Source organism: Urocitellus parryii, chromosome 15 (genome assembly GCF_045843805.1).
Source record: "Urocitellus parryii isolate mUroPar1 chromosome 15, mUroPar1.hap1, whole genome shotgun sequence".
Taxonomy (NCBI): domain Eukaryota; kingdom Metazoa; phylum Chordata; class Mammalia; order Rodentia; family Sciuridae; genus Urocitellus; species Urocitellus parryii.
The window spans coordinates 42911754-42930544 of NC_135545.1; the positions used below are offsets into that span (position 1 = coordinate 42911754).

The window sequence follows — 18791 nt, forward strand, 5'->3', positions numbered from 1 at the left end:
CATATTAATTTTTCTTTCTATTTTTTTTAAAGAGACAGAGAGAGAATGAATCTTTTTTGTAGATGGACACAACACAATGCCTTTATTTATTTATTTATTTATTTTTATGTGGTGCTGAGAATCGGATCCAGGTTGCGCCCGTGCTAGGGGAGCACTCTATCGCTGAGCCACAATCCCAGCCCTCTTTCTTTCTTTCTTTCTTTCTTTCTTTTTTTTTTAAAGAGAGAGAAAGAGAGAATTTTTAATATTTTTTTTTTTTTTTTAGTTTTCGGCGGATACAACATCTTTGTATGTGGTGCTGAGGATTGAACCCGGGCCGCACGCATGCCAAGCGAGCGTGCTACCCCTTGAGCCACATCCCCAGCCCCTCCAGCCCTCTTTCTATTTTTTTTTTTTGTTTTATGGTAGTGGGGATTGAACCAAGGGATGCTTTACCACTGACCCCTATCCCCAGTTCTTTTAATTTTTTTTTTTTAATCTTGAGACAGGGTTTTTTTTAAGTTACTGAGGTCTTAGTAAGTATCTGAGGCTGGGATTACAGGTATGTGCCATGGTGCCCAACTCCCTCCATGCTTATGATACTAAATTTGAAGATCCCCTTATTTCTTTTCTTTCTGTGTCTGCTTGAATGTTTCCTGAGTTGGGAGCTCACTGGATAGACTTTTCATTCCAGTGTTCATCTCAAATTTTCGTCTCTATGCTTCTTTTTTCTGGTCCCAGTTTTATCATTCATTAGGCCTTTCTTCAGAGCTCTTCACTTGTCACCTTCTGCCTAGGTATCGAGGTGAGAGGTTGTTTGAGGAGAGTGGGCTTGAGCTGAAACTAATAAATGAGGAGAATGTCTCAGTATCCATGTTCTAGGTAGTTATCTGCTCTCTGAGTGGCTCATCCTTCCTCAAACATCTCCAAGGTTCCTGTTAAGATAACCTGATAACCTGATTGAGGATAGCTTACTCAGGGCCCTGTTTTCCATGCTTAGGTGGAGAGGACCACATTACATGTCCCCCAAATCACGATTTGTTGTTAGTACTAGTGTGACCGTCCATGCAATACTCATGTGATGTGAAATGAAGGTAGTTTTCCTGAGTCCAGGGCCTTCTCTTATGTCCAGGGTCTACATGTCCAGGACTGACCATTGTTCTCCAATTTCTCTACAGGAGCTGATTGACCTCAAGATGCTTCAGTGCAAGAGAGTTGTCAATGGTGAGTCCAGCCCTGGCCCAGAATTGTGTGTGTGCTCATTTGGCTTAGGTGATACTACCACTGTCCCTACCTGGGTTCCTGCTGGGCTGCATAATGTGATTGTGTGGATCATGTGCTCCCTTGAGAGCAGTCATTGCTCTCCACCTAAAGCCTGATGTGAAGCAGGCTAAGAATGCCTTGGTGACATAGAAATGACCATGTTTCCTATACAGAAGGGACCCTAGGATCCTTGAAGTCACAATGGCTTCAGTGCTTGGCCTGGCCTGTGACTTGGGCAAGTCATAGGACTTCTTTCCACCATAATTTCTTATCATTCAAATGTAATTATGAGCCTTAGTTTATTTAAATTGTATAGTTAAAGTGAAGACGAAATAAGATAAGGAAACAGTAAGTAGTTTGTACACCTTAAGCCCTGTGAAAATGGAAGTGCTTGTGGTGAACTATGGGTTTTCTTCTAGTTTATTGATGAGGCTGATTCTGCTTTGATTAGAGTTGTGGTAATCTTTGAGGTTTCTGATACATACATATGTACATATACACATGTATATATCAAATCTTGATATTTCACAAAAAGTCATGACTCAATTTTGTCAAATTCTCTTTTATTTACATTTTTGTATGTTATGAAAAAAATCAATATTATGAATCTATAAAACCTAGAAAATGAAAATCCTCCATAATCTCATACTTAAAGAGTTAATCAAGGTGGGTACAGTGGCACCACCTCTGTAATCCCAGTGACTCAGGAGGCTGAGGCAGGAGGCTACCCTCAGCAACTTAGCAAGACCTGTCTCAAAATTAAAAATAAAGAGGCTTAGGGATGTAGCTCATTGGAAAATTACCCCTAGTTTGAATCTCCAGTACCAAAAAGAAAGGTTATTTTAGGGTTTTGCATGTAGTTCAGTGATAGGAACTTCCCCAGCATTCATGAGATTCTGGGGTCATTCCCATGTACCACAACAACAACAAAAGAATTAAGCATAAAGAGGAATAATGTGGGTTTTCCTACACGTATATTATGAAAAATGTGTAATATTTAAAAATGTGACCACGTTTTATCTGTGCCCCCTTCCCTTGGGATTGTGTGGCACTTTTTTACATTTTTGTAAAAAGTTTAGCCACTTTTTTACATTTTTGCCTATCAGATACATTAAAATTGGTTTCTCTAGTGCCTTTACTGGGGTTTCAGTATTTTGCTTTTATCAGTAAACTTCATTATAAGCACACTCTAGTTTTTGTGGTTCTCTCACCTTTCTTCCTGCCAGTGTTAAGCTTTCTCTGTGAGAGATTACTTCGATTACCTCTCCCAACATGTCTTTTTAACCTTCTAAGCTGTTCAATGCTGGGATGATAATTCCAGATTCCATTTATGGAAATGCTTTACATGCTTTAAAGATCTTAGTTCTCAAAACAGCCTTCAAGATAGGTATATTCACCCATCTGCCACATTGTATCTTTTTATTATATTAGTCATCTTTGAAAGTCAGTGATGATAGAAGCTTTTGTTGAGCTTCTGCTGTGGCTCAGCAGTAGTGCATTTGTCTGGCATGTGTGAGGTACTGGGTTTGGTTCTCAGCACCACATATAAATAAAATAAAGGTCAATCAACAACTAAGAAAAAAAAAAGAAGAAGGAGGATACATGAGATGTAGTTGATTTTTGTTAATGTTCGGTTAAATTGCTGAGAAACACTTAAAATCTATTCATGACTATTGAACCAAGTGACCCTAGGGGAAATACAGAATTAGGTTTTTGCTAGCCTCTGGTCATATTTTCATCATCTGATCATCACTTAAACTTAGTTTATTTCATTTGTTTCTGTTCAAAGACATGCTGTTTATTTATTTAGGAGCTAGGGTTCAAACCCAGAGCCTTGTGCATGTTAAGCATATGCTCTCATGGATCGATCATTGATTCATTAACCTTGAACTCAAGAGCCAATAGCACTATATTGTCATAACCAAGGCTTATTGAATACAAGTGTTTTGACCTTTAGGTTCACCACAGCCTTCTTTTGCTTAAGATAATAGACAGAACTTCAGCACTCTGCTTGGAGTCATTTTAAACAGTGAGATCACTAACAAAAAGCACAAAAATACACAAAATGAAGGGCTAAATATAACATAAAAAGGGCTCATTTTTACAGTATAAGAGCTGAAACAAGAAAACAAGTGGCACCGTGTTTGAACTCAGCTGGAGATGTGTATGTACATCAGGTGATTCCAATTTGTTGTCACTTAGTGTCTGTCCCTGAATGACTGGAAACACCACATGTATTGATTTAGGGTTATAAATTAATTTTACTAAATAGATGAATTTGAAAATATGCAACTGCAAATAATAGTGAAGACTGGCTGAAATAGAGTACTCCTCCACTTAATTACTCTAAGTAATTAAGAAATGATCACTTGCAGACCCTCAAAGTGCCATCTTCCAGGACAGTTCTAGTATTGAAACACAAATTAAATGTGTGTACATTTTTTCCAGTATTTCAAAAAATTGTAAAGTGCTTGTAATCACGCAGAAAAAGTGCATAAAACCTAAATATGCAATTTAACAAATAATTATAAAGTGAACCAACCATTACCTGTGTCATGAGATGGACCATATCAGCACCTTAGATGCCTCCCAGTGCATACTTATTTTGTAGGAATCATCTGATCCCTTTTTTCTTTTCAAGGTTATACTTGGCTGTGTTCACTGCCAGGGCTTAGGCTAGTCTGAACTTGTATCCCATGTGTTTGTGTTTTCTTGCAGAGGTGCTCAAAACAGTGGATTTTGTCGCCCCTGATGATCGAGTCATCTTCCGCACCTGTGAAAAAGAACAGAGCAGGGTGGTCTTCCAGATGGTATGAGATCCTAATGTCAAGTGTCCTCCTGAGTATTCCTGTCTCCTATTTCATTGCTTGGGTCCTGTGCTGGCCACTATTGAGTGCCTGAGCTACTTTACATAGCAGGGACTTCCTGAAGACTTGACCATTTTTCAAAGGGTCATTCCTGAGTACTTACAGTATTGGAGACAGATAATGGAAATCAAGCTGACACAGTCTGTTACATGCCTGCAAGTCTCAGATTTAATTTACTTAATTAAGGGTCTCTATATTTATTTTTCTAATCTTTAACATTGAGTATTCATATCATACTGCTTATTTTTTATAGTCTGAATTTACTTCCTATCAAAGGAATTAGATTTCTTTAACAGTAAACTTTTGAATTTTTTGTTTGTATTTGTTTTTTTTTGATAACAGGGATTGAGCTCAAGGGTACTCAACCCCTGAGCCACATCCCCAGCCCTTTTTATTTTTTATTTTGAGACAGGATTTCACCAGGTTGCTTAAAACTTTACTGAATTGCTGAGGCTGGCTTCAAACTTGCAATATTCCTGCCTCAACCTCCCCAGCCACTGTGATTATAGGTGTGCGTCTCGGTGTCTGGGTAGTTAAACTACAGCTCTCTTCTCTTGCACTGGACATTTCTTGGAGCTCTTTTAGAAATAGCTCCCAAAAGATGTTTAAGTTTTTATAAAGTTGATGACAGTGAGTGGGTATATGATCAAGTAGATATAATTATGGAATCTAAGTTGTGGTATCTGAATGTTTTCTATAAGATTTTTTTCATGTTTTTGTATGTTGGAAAGTAACAACAGCATTAATGACATTGTTTAGGCCTTCCAAGTCCATCTTTTTTTTTTTTTTTTTTAAACCAGTGAGCTAATATATTGGGCTGGCTTTTTGGGAGAAAACTGGCCCAAACTGCTTGTTGGCATGACAATGTGTGTTGTTTGTGTGTGCCTGTGTGTGTGTGTGTTTGTAAGAGAGAAATAGAGAGTGGGAAAGAAAGAGTGTGTGTGCGTGGTGGGGGAGATGGGTGTGTTTGTCACGCACATTTGCCTTTTTCAGGGCATTGGTTGATGAAGCCTTTTGTGTTCCTAGGGAACCTCAGATGCAGAGCGAGCACTTGCTGTGGCCAAGCTTGTGTAAGTTCCTCCCTCTTGAGCTCCCTTTGTCTTTACTGGAGTTAAGAGGTCTTACTGTCTCTGGTGACTTTGGAAGTGACCCACACTTCTGTCTCCTGGCCTGTTACTATTTTCAACTGAGAGTGATTTCCTTCCCTGTTTATGACATCTGAAGGCTGTCCTGGGATTCAAATGTACCGACTGTTCCCAGACCACAGAGACCCCCATGTGGAGACACAATTTTAATGTTTATTTATGAGATTCTCTTTTTTGGAGATACTTCTGATTGTGAGTCCTGAGGTTTTAACTCTCCGTGTAGGTGAGACTTATTGCTTCCGGAGTTAATAAAGGCAGCAGAATATTCACGATTTAAGAGTGGGTTTTAGAGTTAATAGTTTGCTACTGGCTAACTGTGTAACCTTAGGAAGTTACTTAACCTTGCTGATTACTTTTTCCTTTCTATGTGAAAGGATACCAGTAGTAGTAACATCCTCTGGCATAGTGTAGGGCAAGTGAAATAAGGCATGTTATTTGGAGAATGTCACACATTGGGAGTGCTTAGTAAATGTTCCCTTCTAATATTGATGATAGTGGTAGCAAGAAGAGACTTGGGCAGTAATTGCTTTTGATCACAGTCTGTTAAAATCAGAGAATGAGGTCAGAGTTCTTTCTGCATCTGATAATTGTTTGGAGTAAGCTACCCGTGTCACCCAGCAACTGAAGGCAGTCCTGTAACTTCTACCAGAGGAGTTGCTCTGGCAAAGGGCTCTTGTGCTTATGTCACATCTTTGCCTTAGCAAATAGCTTTCATTAACCCAGTGAGAAATTCTGCCTTGGAATTGAGTTTAGCATGAGTGTAACTTGGTATTTGAGTTATCTGACACAACTCCATTGTAGCAAAGACCTCAATACCTAGCTCTTTTCAATGTGTAGATACATTATGTCTTTCCTCTGGAACTCTGCTCAGATGAAGTCTGTCATTGAGGGTGGTGTGTTTCTTGAATCCAGACTCACAATGACAGGTTTATGAGCACAGACTCATCCATGCTTTTTACTCTACTTTCTTCCCTCAGTTTGAATGTTGTTTTTTTTTTTTTTAATATTTACTTTTTACTTGTAGGTGAACACACAATATCTTTATTTCATTTTCTTACATGTTGCTGAGGATCGAACCCAGTGCCTCATGTATGCTAGTTGAGCACTCTGCCTCTGAGCTACAACCCCAGCCCTTTAATGTTTATTTCCTTTTTGCTTTTCATGTTTTTCCAGAGAAAATGATGTAGCTGGTATTGACGTCAACATGGGCTGTCCAAAAGAATATTCTACCAAGGTAAATTGATTTCTTTATATTTCTCAGAAGTATCCTATGGAGATTAAAGGAAGCTAACAAGACATGATGGCTAGGTACAGTACCCAGTTCTGGACTAGATCCTGAGCTGGGTGAAGAAAATGATTGAAAGTCTGTTAGTGGATCAATGGGCACAACTGGCAGGGCTAGGCATGGTGGTCCATGCCTGTAATCCCAGTTATTTGGAAGGCTGAGGCAGGAGGATTGCAAATATGAAGCCATCCCAGGCAACTTAGGCAGACCTTGTCTCAAAATAAAACAATAAAAAGAACTGGGGATGCAGCTCAGTGGTACAGCATTTCCCTAGCATGTACAAGGCCCCAGGGTCAACCTCAGGTACTGTTTAAGGAGAAAAAAAGCCAAGAAAAATAATAGGACCTGGGCTTTGTCAAGATGCTGTGTCATATCAGAAGAGATCAGACTAGAAGGCTATGTTAAGCCTGAGAACAGAATGGAAAGGCACCCTTAAACTTGTTTCTGATGAGGAAATGTGGTCCTTGAGGAAGAGTTATAGGACAGATGAGAAGAGTGGCATGTGCAGGAGCATGGAGGCCCCTAGGTGGTGAAGACAGAACTGTGAATGGCTCATTTTCATCAGAGGACTGGGGAATAGGAGATGAAGAGGGAGCAAAGTAACATAGGATCGCAAACTTTAGTTGGGATCAGATCAGTTGGACTTGGACTTTGGTATCTTTGCCCCCTGCTTTTTTTTGGAGCAGAGAAGCCATGTGTCTGGTGGATTAGAATGGCAAAAGGCCAGAGGTTTGGATACGGGTATTGGCTGGCAAATTGTTGGGTGTGTGGTGGTGGGATAAAGTGGTTGTAGTTCAGGAAAGATTGACTGGTAGCCAGGAAGCAGGCTTCTTTTTCTTTAGCTGTGATCAGATGTTGAAAAAGGACAGGTTTGGAATAGATAATAAAAGCAGGTTGAGGTTGCTGAGTGTAAGGCATCAGAGCAGAAGGTCGACAGTGTAGACATAGTAGTGTTCCCCTGGCCTAGTGTTCAGAGTCAGCCACTATGCTCTGAGAAGTCACCCAGCCTGACACCAGTGCTTTAGGTAAAGAGGCTTCAGAATGCCTGCCTGCCTGCTTAATAAACCAGAGGGCTTTGTGGATATTACCTTCAAAGTATTAATAGAAATTTGAAATTATCTATGAGCAGTTGAAAACTTACTGCTGGTTTTTTCTCATGACTGTGTGCTACTCAGTTCTATAAGGAGCAGAGTAGAAATGATTTGGAATGATCTCCTGATGTTGTGAGAAGAGCAATGAGAAGAATTTCAAATAGCGTACTACTGTATACTGAAGGAAAATGGGAAATGAGTATTTATATATGTTGCCTTTTTATTTATAGAATATAATTGAAAAGACAAACAATAAACCAGGGACTTTGGCTACTTCTGGGGAAGGAAACTTGAGTTTTATTCAGTGTTACATAGGCAGTACATTTATACTCTGGGGTGCTACTTAAAATAATGAGCAACTGGCACTAGTCAGAACAGATACCAACCAGTAGCACATGCCAGCTACTGTCTGCTCTGTCCTCCTGCTTTAAAAAGTATAAAAGTGTAGATTGAACAGGATACAGTGGTACATGCCTATAATTCCAGTGACTCCAGAAGGTACACAGGAGGATCTCAAGTTTGAGGGCAATCTCAGCAATCAGCTCCCTGTCTCAAAGAAAATTGAGATTGTCAATTAAAAAAAGTCTCTTATCCCTTAAGTAGGGAAAATTGTTACTTTGTTACTTTCTTAACTTTTGAACTTCTTGCATTTTGAATGTATTATCTATTCAAAAAAAAGGAAAAATTAGAAAGAAAGGAAGGAAATTCCATTGTGGAAAATTGCTGTGAAAGGGGCAGTGAGCTTGAATTTTAGATCCTGTAATTCTTTAAGGGCTTCATTGTGTGTGTGTGTGTGTGTGTGTGTGTGTGTGTGTGTGTGTGTGTGTGGTGAAGGACAGATGCAACTGGGTGAGTGCCCAGGCTTCCTTGAGGCCTCTAAAGTTTGTATCCTCCTGCCTCTAAAGTTTCTATCTGAAATGCAGAGCTAAGGGCTCTTCCTCCCTGCCAATTCTCAAAATGCAGGCCCAATATGTCCAGTTTGTGGTGATTTTTTTTGGGGGGGGGGGCGGGTACCAGGGATTGAACTCAGGGTCATTTAACTACTGAGCCATATCCCCAGCCTTTTTTATTTTTAATTTTGAGACAGTCTCACCAAGATGCTGAGGCCGGCTTTGAACTTGTGATTCTTCTCGCTTGCTCTCCCAAGCTGATGGGAGTATTGGTGTGCACCACTGTACCTGGCAGTCTGTGATGATTTAATGTACTCTTTGAATCTGTCATCCTTAAGCATGAAATTAAAACTGTAACAACTGAACTTAAACTTTCTGAGCACATCCTGTGAACATTCAATAGTTATGTTGTGTATATACTGTATTTATTGGGTTTTTCTCCCCTTTATTCAGATTTTTAAAATATTTTTAGTTGTAGATGGACACAATACCTTCATTGTATTTATTTTTACATGGTGCTGAGGATCGAAACCAGTGCCTTCCACATGCAAGGCGAGCACGCTACCACTGCTCCAGCCCCTCAGATTTTTAAAGATTCCCTCTTCTTTTACTTTCCCGAGATGCTAATTATTAAAGTAATTCATTGTATTGGCTAGAACATAGAAAATGTAGAAAATTCTATTAAGAGGGCTCTGTTTGTGGCTCAGTGGTGAAGTGCTTGCTGGAATGTGTGGGGCACAGGGTTTGATTCTCAGCACTGCTTAAAAATAAATTAAATAAAGACCCATTGACAATTAACAAAATTAAATTAGAAATAAGAAATTTGTAAAGAGAGCAAGGTATCGTGGCACATGCCAATAATCCCAGCTCCTTGGGAGGCTGAGACAGGAGGATCACAAGTTTGAGGGCAGCCTGAGCAAGTTCTGAGACCTTGTCTCCAAATAAAAAAAAGAAACTGCTGGGTGTATAGATAAAAGGTAGAGCAACCCTGGAATGAATTTCCAGTAGTGTAGATGGACAAAAGAAAAGGACAAGAAAATTGTTGTTGATAATGTCCTGAGAATGGGAAGTGTGCACTTACAAAGAATTTACTCGATACCAGTGAGAAGGAGGAATACACATGATAGCTTTTAAATACAGTCACTGTCTCTGCTGAGCTCTGAAAACTCAAGTTCAAGCTGCATTAGTTTCCCATGTCAAACTGAACTAAGTCCCTAGTTGCAATGCCATTGCAAATCATTTGCAACCACCTGCAGGGATTCTTTCAAATTTTTGTATATTTGAATAACTGTATAATTAACAACAGCAACAATAAAATTTTTTATTTATTTAAAAAAATATGAGTAAAAATTTTTTAAAAAGATGCATTAAGTGTTATAGGTAAATACAAGACCTCTCTACAGAGAGGCTCAGCCATCCAGCTTCTTTGACATTGGTCTCTTGGTACAAATTTTGGGGCTGGGACAACCCAGAGACTTTTCTGCCTCTGTTGGAGCTCGGCGTTTCTTGGGAGCCTCTCTGGCTCTCTGGGTTGGCTTCTGGGTTGGCTTCTGGGTTGGCTTCTGGGCTGCCTTCTGGGCTGCCTTCTGGGCTGGCTTCTGGGCTGGCTTCTGGGCTGGCTTCTCTTCTGGCTTTTCTACTTTGGCCTTTGGTGGAGTGGCCAAGGGAACATCTCCGTAGAGCCGGTAGCCACCAACCAGGCAGTATGTCTCTCCATGCCAGCCCACCTGGGTTTCTCCACATCCTCTGTAGAGGACATGGTAGTATGCAGGCGTAGGAGGAGATGTGGAAGGCACTGCTGCTGGAAAGAAAACAGAACTTCTGAGACACTTCTGTTACTTACGTTTTGTGCACTCAGCTGCTAGTACCTCCCTCTCCTAATCTTTCCTGTTTCTGTCTGAAGCCCTCTTCTCTGCATAGCATCCCAAACATAGCCTTTGCCTGTTAACCTCTATGGTTGCTTTGCCTGTCTCCTCAAGGGATGCTTGCTATCAAAGTAATTGAGTTCTGTGGAGCCAATGGAAGCATGAGGATAATAGTCAAACCTCAAAATTATCCCAAACAACCCTCCCTCAGTCTCTCCCTTCTACAACTGAGAAAAATATCTTAAGGTCTGTCATTTCTGAGTTTTTAATGGAAATAATTTTCAAGGTTTGGAAAATCTGGTCTAATATAAATTGGATTAGAACCCCTCCCACCTTAGCAGCTCCCTGTGGGACCCATTGTTACAGCCTGTTTTAGCCACACTGAATTCTAGAATAATTTTTATAGATTTTTGTAATTTTTTTCCCCGTGGGATGGGGGTTGGCTACCAGAGATTGAACTCAGTGGCACTCAACCACAGAGCAACATCCCCAGTCGTATTTTGTATTTTATTTAGAGGCAGGGTCTCGATGAGTTGCTTAATGCCTCATTTTTGCTGAGGCTGGCTTTGAACTCACAATCATCCCCTCTCAGCCTCCCGAGCCACTGGGATTACACGTATGCACCACTGTGCCCAGCTGCTTTTTTTTTTTTTTTTTTGGTTATGTTTTGCTATGTTTCCCCAGATTAGACTCGAATTGAGCTCAAGCAATTCTCCTGCCTCAGCCTCCTGAATAGCTGGGATTACCGTTCCATACCACTGTGCCCAACTCTACCACTTTTTGAAGGCTATATACTGGGGCAGAGGGATTAAGAGAACGAGATCCAAATTCTCGATACCAAGTTTAGGCTCAATAGCCTTTGCACATCCATTTCTTGAGACATCGTTTCCTCAGAACTCAAGTCTCTCACTTCACCTCTCCCCCAGGCCCTTCTGTTCTTCCCAACTGCATGAGAACACCCTTTTTCTCAGCATTTCAGACTGGGATGTGAAGGGGATCCATGTGAGTGTATCCATGACAGTATGCTACAGGTGCCTGGGTCTGAAGGTGAGGTTCATGAGAGACTGATAGCCCTTCCTCAAATGCTCCAATTATCCCTGGATAACAAAAGCACACTGGGCTTCTGTAAGACTCTTATTAAGAAAGGATCTGAGAATGAAGCCTCCTTCCTGTTTTGGTGATGAGTGCTCTCACCATATTGCCCAGGCTTCATTATGTTTCCACCCAGATGCTTGAGCCCAACTCGTAGGCTCAGGTACTCTTTCCATTTAGCCACCCAAGCAGCTGGGACTATAGGTGTGTACCAGTGTGTACCAGACTATAGCTGTGCTCTGAAGGAAGCATTGGGGGAGGCTAAAGGGGAAGGCTAGATTGATCAAGATTAGAACCTTTCTGAACACTTGCCCTCAGCAGTGAGCAGAAACACTGTGGGTCCTTGAGGGAGCACCAGACCATTGGTCTTACTCATGGGTAGGGAAGTTCTGAGGTGTGATGAGGAAACCCCAAAGGAAGATGTGGCAGTAAAGTGAGGTTGTATATTTACCAGGAGCTCCATTACAGATGCCTGGCCTAGGCCTACCTGCTGCTCTGCTCTCCCAGGGGACAGCAGACAAGTTAGATTGAATATAAAATATTCGGTCAGACATATTCTCTGAAGAAACCAGACACTTCGGTGTCTTGTAGAGAACTGGTAAAGAAGTTTCTTAGCTTTAAAGTGCCATGGAAACTGAGGCTTGTGATGTCATCACTACCCAGTGAGATCACAGAAGGAATGTGTGTCTTGAGTGGCAGGCTTCAGATCCTTGCTATTTTATGGAAAACAGGGTGAAAGAAGCAAACTCTGCTTTGACCCTCCCTTCTGACCTTTCCTAGTCAACTAGTCTGTCTGTGTAGCACAAATGGGAGTTGAGAACAGCCCGTGACCACAGGTGGCATGAGAACCCAAATTATTAAACTGGTCAGTCATGATTAAATACAGAGACAAGTAGGTTGCATAGCCCTGATGCTAAGTATTTAAGTGTTGGAGAGGCAGAGACTTGAGTGGATTATTTGTTGGGGGAATGCTCCTTGGAATGAGCCTGAATGTAAATTAAGATTTGGGCTTGCATGGTGGTGTACACCTATAATTCCTTTCACTTGAAAAGCTGAGGCCGGAGATTTTTTTAATTCAAAGCCTGTCTCAGCAACTTAGTCCATAAGCACCTCAGTGAGACCCTGTCTGCAAATGAAATAGAAAAGAAGGGTTGGGGCTGTTGCCCAGTGGTAGAGACAGGCACCTTGGGACTTCATTCTTCCCCATAGTTTTTTTTTTTTTTAACCCTTTTTTTTTTTTAAGAGGGGGGAAAGAGAGAGAGAGAGAGAGGAGAGAGAGAATTTCAATGTTTATTTTTCAGCGTACACAACATCTTTGTTTGTATGTGGTGCTGAGGTTCGAACCTGGGCCGCACGCATGCCAGGCAAGTGCGCTACCACTTGAGCCACATCCCCAGCCCCTCTTCCCCATAGTTTAATCCTTTAATGAGTTGGAGGTGTGCTTCAATGGTAGAGATTATTATTATTATTTTCCTTTTGGTACTAAGGATTAAACTGAGGGGCACTCAACCACTGAACCACATCCCTAGCCCTATTTTGTATTTAATTTAGAGACAGGGTCTCACTAAATTGTTTAGCACTTCGCTTTTGCTGAAGCTTGCTTTGAACTTGAGCTCCTCATGCCTCAGCCTCCCGAGGTGCTGGGATTACAGGCCTTGAGGTGCTGGGATTATAGACCCTGAGGTGCTGGGATTACAGGCGTGTGTCACAGTGCCTGGGAATTATAGAGCCTTGAAGTGTTTGCCTAGCATGTTTGAGGCCATGGGTTTGATCTTGGGCTCCACAAAAAAAAAATGAAAAACAAATTCTTTGCACCCTCTCCTTCTTAGAAGTTAGGTCTCAAGCACATGTTAAGGCCCTATCCAAAGTCACACAGGTAGTGTAGAAGTCTGCTCAACAGTAGGGTTTCATGTTGTTCATGTTGGGGCTCCAGATTTATAGCTAATTTGGCAAACTTGTTACATTTCAAGCTGGTGGACAATGAGAAAGATGTTAAAGGTGCTCCAAGGAAAATGAGAGCCTCCAGTGAATTTATAAAGCAGGAATGACAGGCCCTTTTTAATGTCAAATTTGAAACATCTTCATGACATTACAAAATTACATATCCGTTCTTCAAAAAAGGAAAATAAACCATGTGTAGTCATTCAAGAAAAATAAAATAAACTCAGCTGATTCTTTGTTCTATATGAGGCAATTTGGAACGTGAATTATTAAGTACATTGAATTCTGCCCCATGATAATTATAGTTAAGGCAGCCCATGAAAACATCATTTATTGCTAGAAATCATGACATGACAGAAAATAAAAAATGCATTTTATTCTTCACATTTTATGTGAAAGACTATGCTACTATGGTCCAATGCTCAATTACTCCAATACTGGCCAGTAGCTCATATTTCAAAACAACAAGCAGCCCCCAGGCCCTGAGAGGCATTAAGAGCACCCTAGCTGACAAGTGTGTTCAACCTCCCAGGACACCAGGAAAGATCCCTAATCCAGAATCCCATTTTAGTTAGCCAAAATCAGGCTTGCTGAAGCCAGTGTGCTCTCACTGAGGATGCTCCTCCTGGAAGCCGCCTTCTTTGTATAGCTGCTAGTTCAATCTTCTGAACCAGCCTCACAGCTCACGGATGGGTCATACAGCTGATGACTGCACCTGGCACCTCACTCCCAACACGGCTCACCCTCCTTGCTCTGTGAAGGGGAAAATCATCATTGACAAGAGCTCTACATGGGTGCTGTCTAGTCTCTGAGAAGCTACATCTGTGTAGGGCAGTATGTCTTGGGAGCCCTTCCTGAAGCACTGGAAGATATCTGCCCTCATTGAAGCTGGCATTTGCCCCTGAAACCTTAAGTGTTTGATTTTGTGGTCATCCAGAATATTATCCCAGCCAGTTCACATTGCTGGAACTGTTATAGAACACCAGGACTGTTCCTGAGGATCCAGTCTTGTCTGCTTTGTCATGCTGCTTGAGGATCTGCACCAGCTTGTCACCTTATTTGTTCTCTTCAGCCTCATAAATGTTTGTCTGACATGAAGCTTAATGCAGTGGAGCTTGGAACTGGTGATGGTGGTGAGAGAGTCCGGGATTCCGCCTTAAATTAGCAACTGGCCCATGCCTTCAGATCTCATGTTTGGGGCCAACCTCAGCAGCTTAGGGAGTCCCTGTCTCACAAAGGATGGGGACGGTCTGGGGTTGCAGCTCAGTGGTAGAGCACTTGCCTAACATGTGAATTACTCAGTTTGATCCTTAGCTTCTCATTAAAATAAATAAGTAAAACCATGTTTTGTGTTATTTTTTAACTTAAAAAATGGATGGGAGATTTGGTAAAGGACCCCCAATACAAAAAAAAAAAAAAAAAGTATAGGTTGAAAAGTCTCTTGTTCCTTAAGGAGGGGGAATCTTTACTTTTTTATGTTTTGAATCTCTCATATGTTTAGTGTGTTATCTATTCAAAAAAAGAAAAAAAGTTAGAAAGGAAGGAAGGAAGGGAATTCTATTGTGAAAAATTGATGTGGAAGGGCCAGTGAACTTGAATTTTAGATTCTGTGATTCCATAAGGATGGGCTGGATTTTGTGTATGAGGGGTGAAAGACAGATGGAGCTGGGTGAGTTCTAAGTCTTGTATCTGTGGCCCTCAAATGCAGAGCTATTGGCTCCTCTGCCCTGCCAATTCTCAAAATGCAAGCCTAGCCAAATCTGAGGTGACTCTTTTTTTTTTTTTTTTTTTGTGCCAGGGATTGAACAGGATGTTTAATCACATTCCCAGCCCTTTTTGTTTTTAATTTTGAGACAAGAGTCTCACCAAGTCGCTGAAGCCCTTTGAGCTTGTGATCTTCCTTGCTTACTCTTCTAAGCTGCTGGCAGTATAGGTATGCATTAATGCATCTGGAATTCTGTGGTGATTTAATTTTCCCTCTGATTGAATATGTCATCCTTGATGTGAAATTAAACTGTAACATCCGAACTTAAATCTCTGAGCACATTCTTTGAGCATTCATTAGTATGCAATATGTATACTGTATTTATTGGATTTGCTTTCCCCTTCATTCAGATTTTCAAAGATTTCATTCTCTTTTACCCTCCCATGAGATACTGATTACTAAAGTAATTTATTGTAATGTCTAGAACATGGGAAATATAGAAAATTGTAACAAGAGCTAGGTATGGTGGCTTATGCCAATAATCACAGCTCTTTGGGAGGCTGAGTTCAGTGGTACGGCAAGCCTAGATTCAATTCTCAGTACTGCAGAGGGAAAAAAGAAAAGGGCAAGAAAATTGTTGATAATAATCCTATTATAATGAGACAAACATTATTGTTAGGGTTGAGTTTTAAGTGTTTCAGATATGCAGTTTCTGTTTTCTGGTATTTTTGTTTGTTTGGCATGTATCTGGATCCTCAAGACTGGGACATTGTTGCTGGCTGAGGAGAAGGGCCTGGACAATGTTTGTGTCCCTGCAAGACTTTAGTGTTGGTACTAAAGCAAGTATTGGGTATGTGAGGAAGGAGTATTTAAATCTCATCACTTAAGGAGGATCCATTGTCTTTTAAGGTCTTGGAAGATGGCAGGTTTAGTTTATTATGACACTGAGACCTGAAAAAGAATTTTTTTTCTTTAAAAAAAAATCCAGGTGTACTTAAACATCAAACCACATCTCTATTCCTTTTATATTATTTTATTTTATTTTTTATTTTGAGACAGGGTCTCCATAAATTGCTTAGGGCCTGGCTATGTGGTGAGACTGATCTTGAACTTGTGGACCTCCTGCCTCAGCCTCCCAAGCCACTGGGATTATTGGCATAAGCCAATACATCCAGCCAGAAATTCTGTAGAGCCTACTTCTAGAGATCCATGGGTTTTGCCAAGGGCATCATTGTGGTGACTTTAGAATTCATCAGATTCCTGACCTTGTGATTATGGGCATGAATCTTGCTGTCTTCCTACTTGTTTAGGAAAATGCCAGTTGTCAATGGACCTTGGTTACAAGGTTTGCATACCATGTTACCATAGGAGGCGGGGCGGGGGGCAGGAGCCAAGGAGTATCCTCCTCCAACTTAAAACAGACCTTTCTTCTTGTTCTCTTTAGGGAGGAATGGGAGCTGCTTTGCTGTCAGATCCTGACAAGATTGAGAAGGTAAGTTCTGCATGAGTGAAAGCAGCGTCCTCAAAACATGGCTATGAACTAGAGTTGCCTAGAATGCCTCTCTCCCCATTCCAGATTTACTGAAGTTCCCTTAGTCTATCCATTTGCGGCCTGGAAATTTTTTAGAAAGCTTCCCAGTGCTAGATGCACTGATGCACACCTGTAATCCCAGTGGCTCGGGATTACAGGTGTGCAAAGTTTTTCCAGACCTCACACAAACATCTTTATTTTGAGAAAATTTCAGCAGGTGGTCCTGAGATGCTCCCACGATGAAATCAGGGTCCTAAAACACCAAGCCTGGAACACAAAGCTCACCCACTCACCCAAACTGCTGGAAGATGATAGGTTTAGTTTATTATGACACTGGAACAAAAGTTCAAAAGTTGGCCCTAGCAATTTTAGCAAGGCCCCAAGCAACTCAGTGAGACCCTGTCTCTAAATAAAATACAAAATTGGGCTGGGGATGTGGCTCAGTAGTCAAATGTCTCTGAGTTCAATACCTGGTACCCTCATCCCCCACCTAAATAAAAAGCTTCCCAATGGTTTTGACATGCAGCCAGGTTTGGAAACCCTTGAGCCAGCGTACAGCAGCCTTGAGTTGTATAAAAGCCTGGAACTTGGGCCCTGTCAACTAAGAGCCAGAGAGCCTGAAGACTGGGCTAGAGACTCCTCTGTGTTGTCTCTCTCCTTTCTAAAATGCTCATGAGAGCAGAGGCTAGACCACCTTTGGTGAGGGTAGGCTCTGTGTGTGTGTGTGTGTGTGTGTGTGTGTGTGTGTGTTTGGGGGGTGGGTAGATTGTCTTCTCTAAGGGGCCTGGATGAGAGTAGCAGGAGGGTTCTCCTCCATACCACTGGAGTCTCATCAGTTCTTTGAGAGCAAGCCAGGTCAGGGTCCCATGAAGCAAGCTGAAGTTAGTCTTTCTTTATTTCCCTTCCTGTGGTGATTTTGCAGAAAGGCTTAATGAGTCCCCTGGGTCAGGTTGGTATTTGCTATCTAGTGCTGTGGGCTGCTAGGGGTTGTGGGGGTGATATTCTGCCATATCATACCAGGTGTACCTTTTCCCTTCATTTCCTTTCCCAGCTCATCAGCTGTCAGCTTGTTGCTGATCGTAGCTCCTTTGTTTTGCTTTTCATTCACCATCCCTACTTCCTTGTCCAGGATTTGAGCCTCATGGTGCTTCCTGCAGATTAGAGTTACTTGGGACTCAGATACTACCAGTAAGAGCTGCCCTGGTTTGTTCTGGCTGTTGCTGTTCAACCGTGTATATTCTTTCTGTCCAGCTGTCTCTGGGATATAAGAGGACCACAGTATGTGCTGGCTGGATTCCTTCTGATTTTTCCCACATACAGCCACATATGATGTTCCTCTAACCTGCATATAATGTATCCTTACCATTTCTAGGGTAGTTTCCTTTCAAAGCATATTCCAATGTTATTTTATTTGTCCCTGAAACCCCTTGAGGTACACAGGGAAGGCATTCATTAGCTGCTGCTGCTTTTTTATTGTTGTTGTTGTTAAAGCAATCTTACTGTGTTGCCCAGGCTGTTCTCAACTCATGGGCTTAAGAGATCTTCTGCCTCAGTCTTCCAAATAAATGGGACTGTTGGCATACACTACCATGCCCAATTACAATCTCATTTTGATCAAAAGTAATCAACTAGTCATGAGTGGTGGCATACTCCCAGCAGCTTGGGAGGCTGAGGCAGGAGAATCACAAGTTTGAAACCAGCCGCAGCAGCTTAGTGAGGTTATAAGCAACCTATTGAGACTCTGTCTTAAAAATTTTTTTAAAAAGGGGGTCTTGGGATATGGTTTAGTGGTAAGGGCCCTTAGGTTCAATCCCTAGTACCAATAAAAAACAAAATCAACAGCAACAACCCTCCCCCAAACAAAACAAAACAAAAACAGAAAAATAAAGCACACAGAGAGAAAAATGATTTTCTTCAAGATCATATTACAAATAAGAGGCAGGCAGAGCCAACTTTGGAGTCATAGTCTTGTGATTCCTAATGCAGCGTCTGTGCCCCTTCTCAATGACATCTTCCATTAAAGGTGCCTGGCTTCATTTTTAAATGTCTAACCACAGTTCAATAGGCAGCGGAGTTTGGAACTTCCAGTGAGACACTCATGTGCAAGATGGAGTGGAAATGGATAGCCATGATGTCA

General features: G+C 41.4%; 1 protein-coding gene across 6 annotated transcripts in view; it reads left to right on the top strand.

The window, feature by feature from the left end:
* Nucleotides 1-18791, top strand: part of LOC144250264 (tRNA-dihydrouridine(20) synthase [NAD(P)+]-like) — a 63165-nt gene that overhangs the window by 27376 nt on the left and 16998 nt on the right. For all 6 annotated transcript variants that reach the window (XM_077792772.1, XM_077792770.1, XM_077792773.1 and 3 more), the window contains 5 exons: nt 1158-1203; nt 3961-4052; nt 5136-5179; nt 6428-6488; nt 16568-16615. In XM_077792772.1, coding sequence (XP_077648898.1) covers nt 1158-1203; nt 3961-4052; nt 5136-5179; nt 6428-6488; nt 16568-16615 — 291 coding nt within the window. The remainder of the gene's footprint in view (nt 1-1157; nt 1204-3960; nt 4053-5135; nt 5180-6427; nt 6489-16567; nt 16616-18791) is intronic.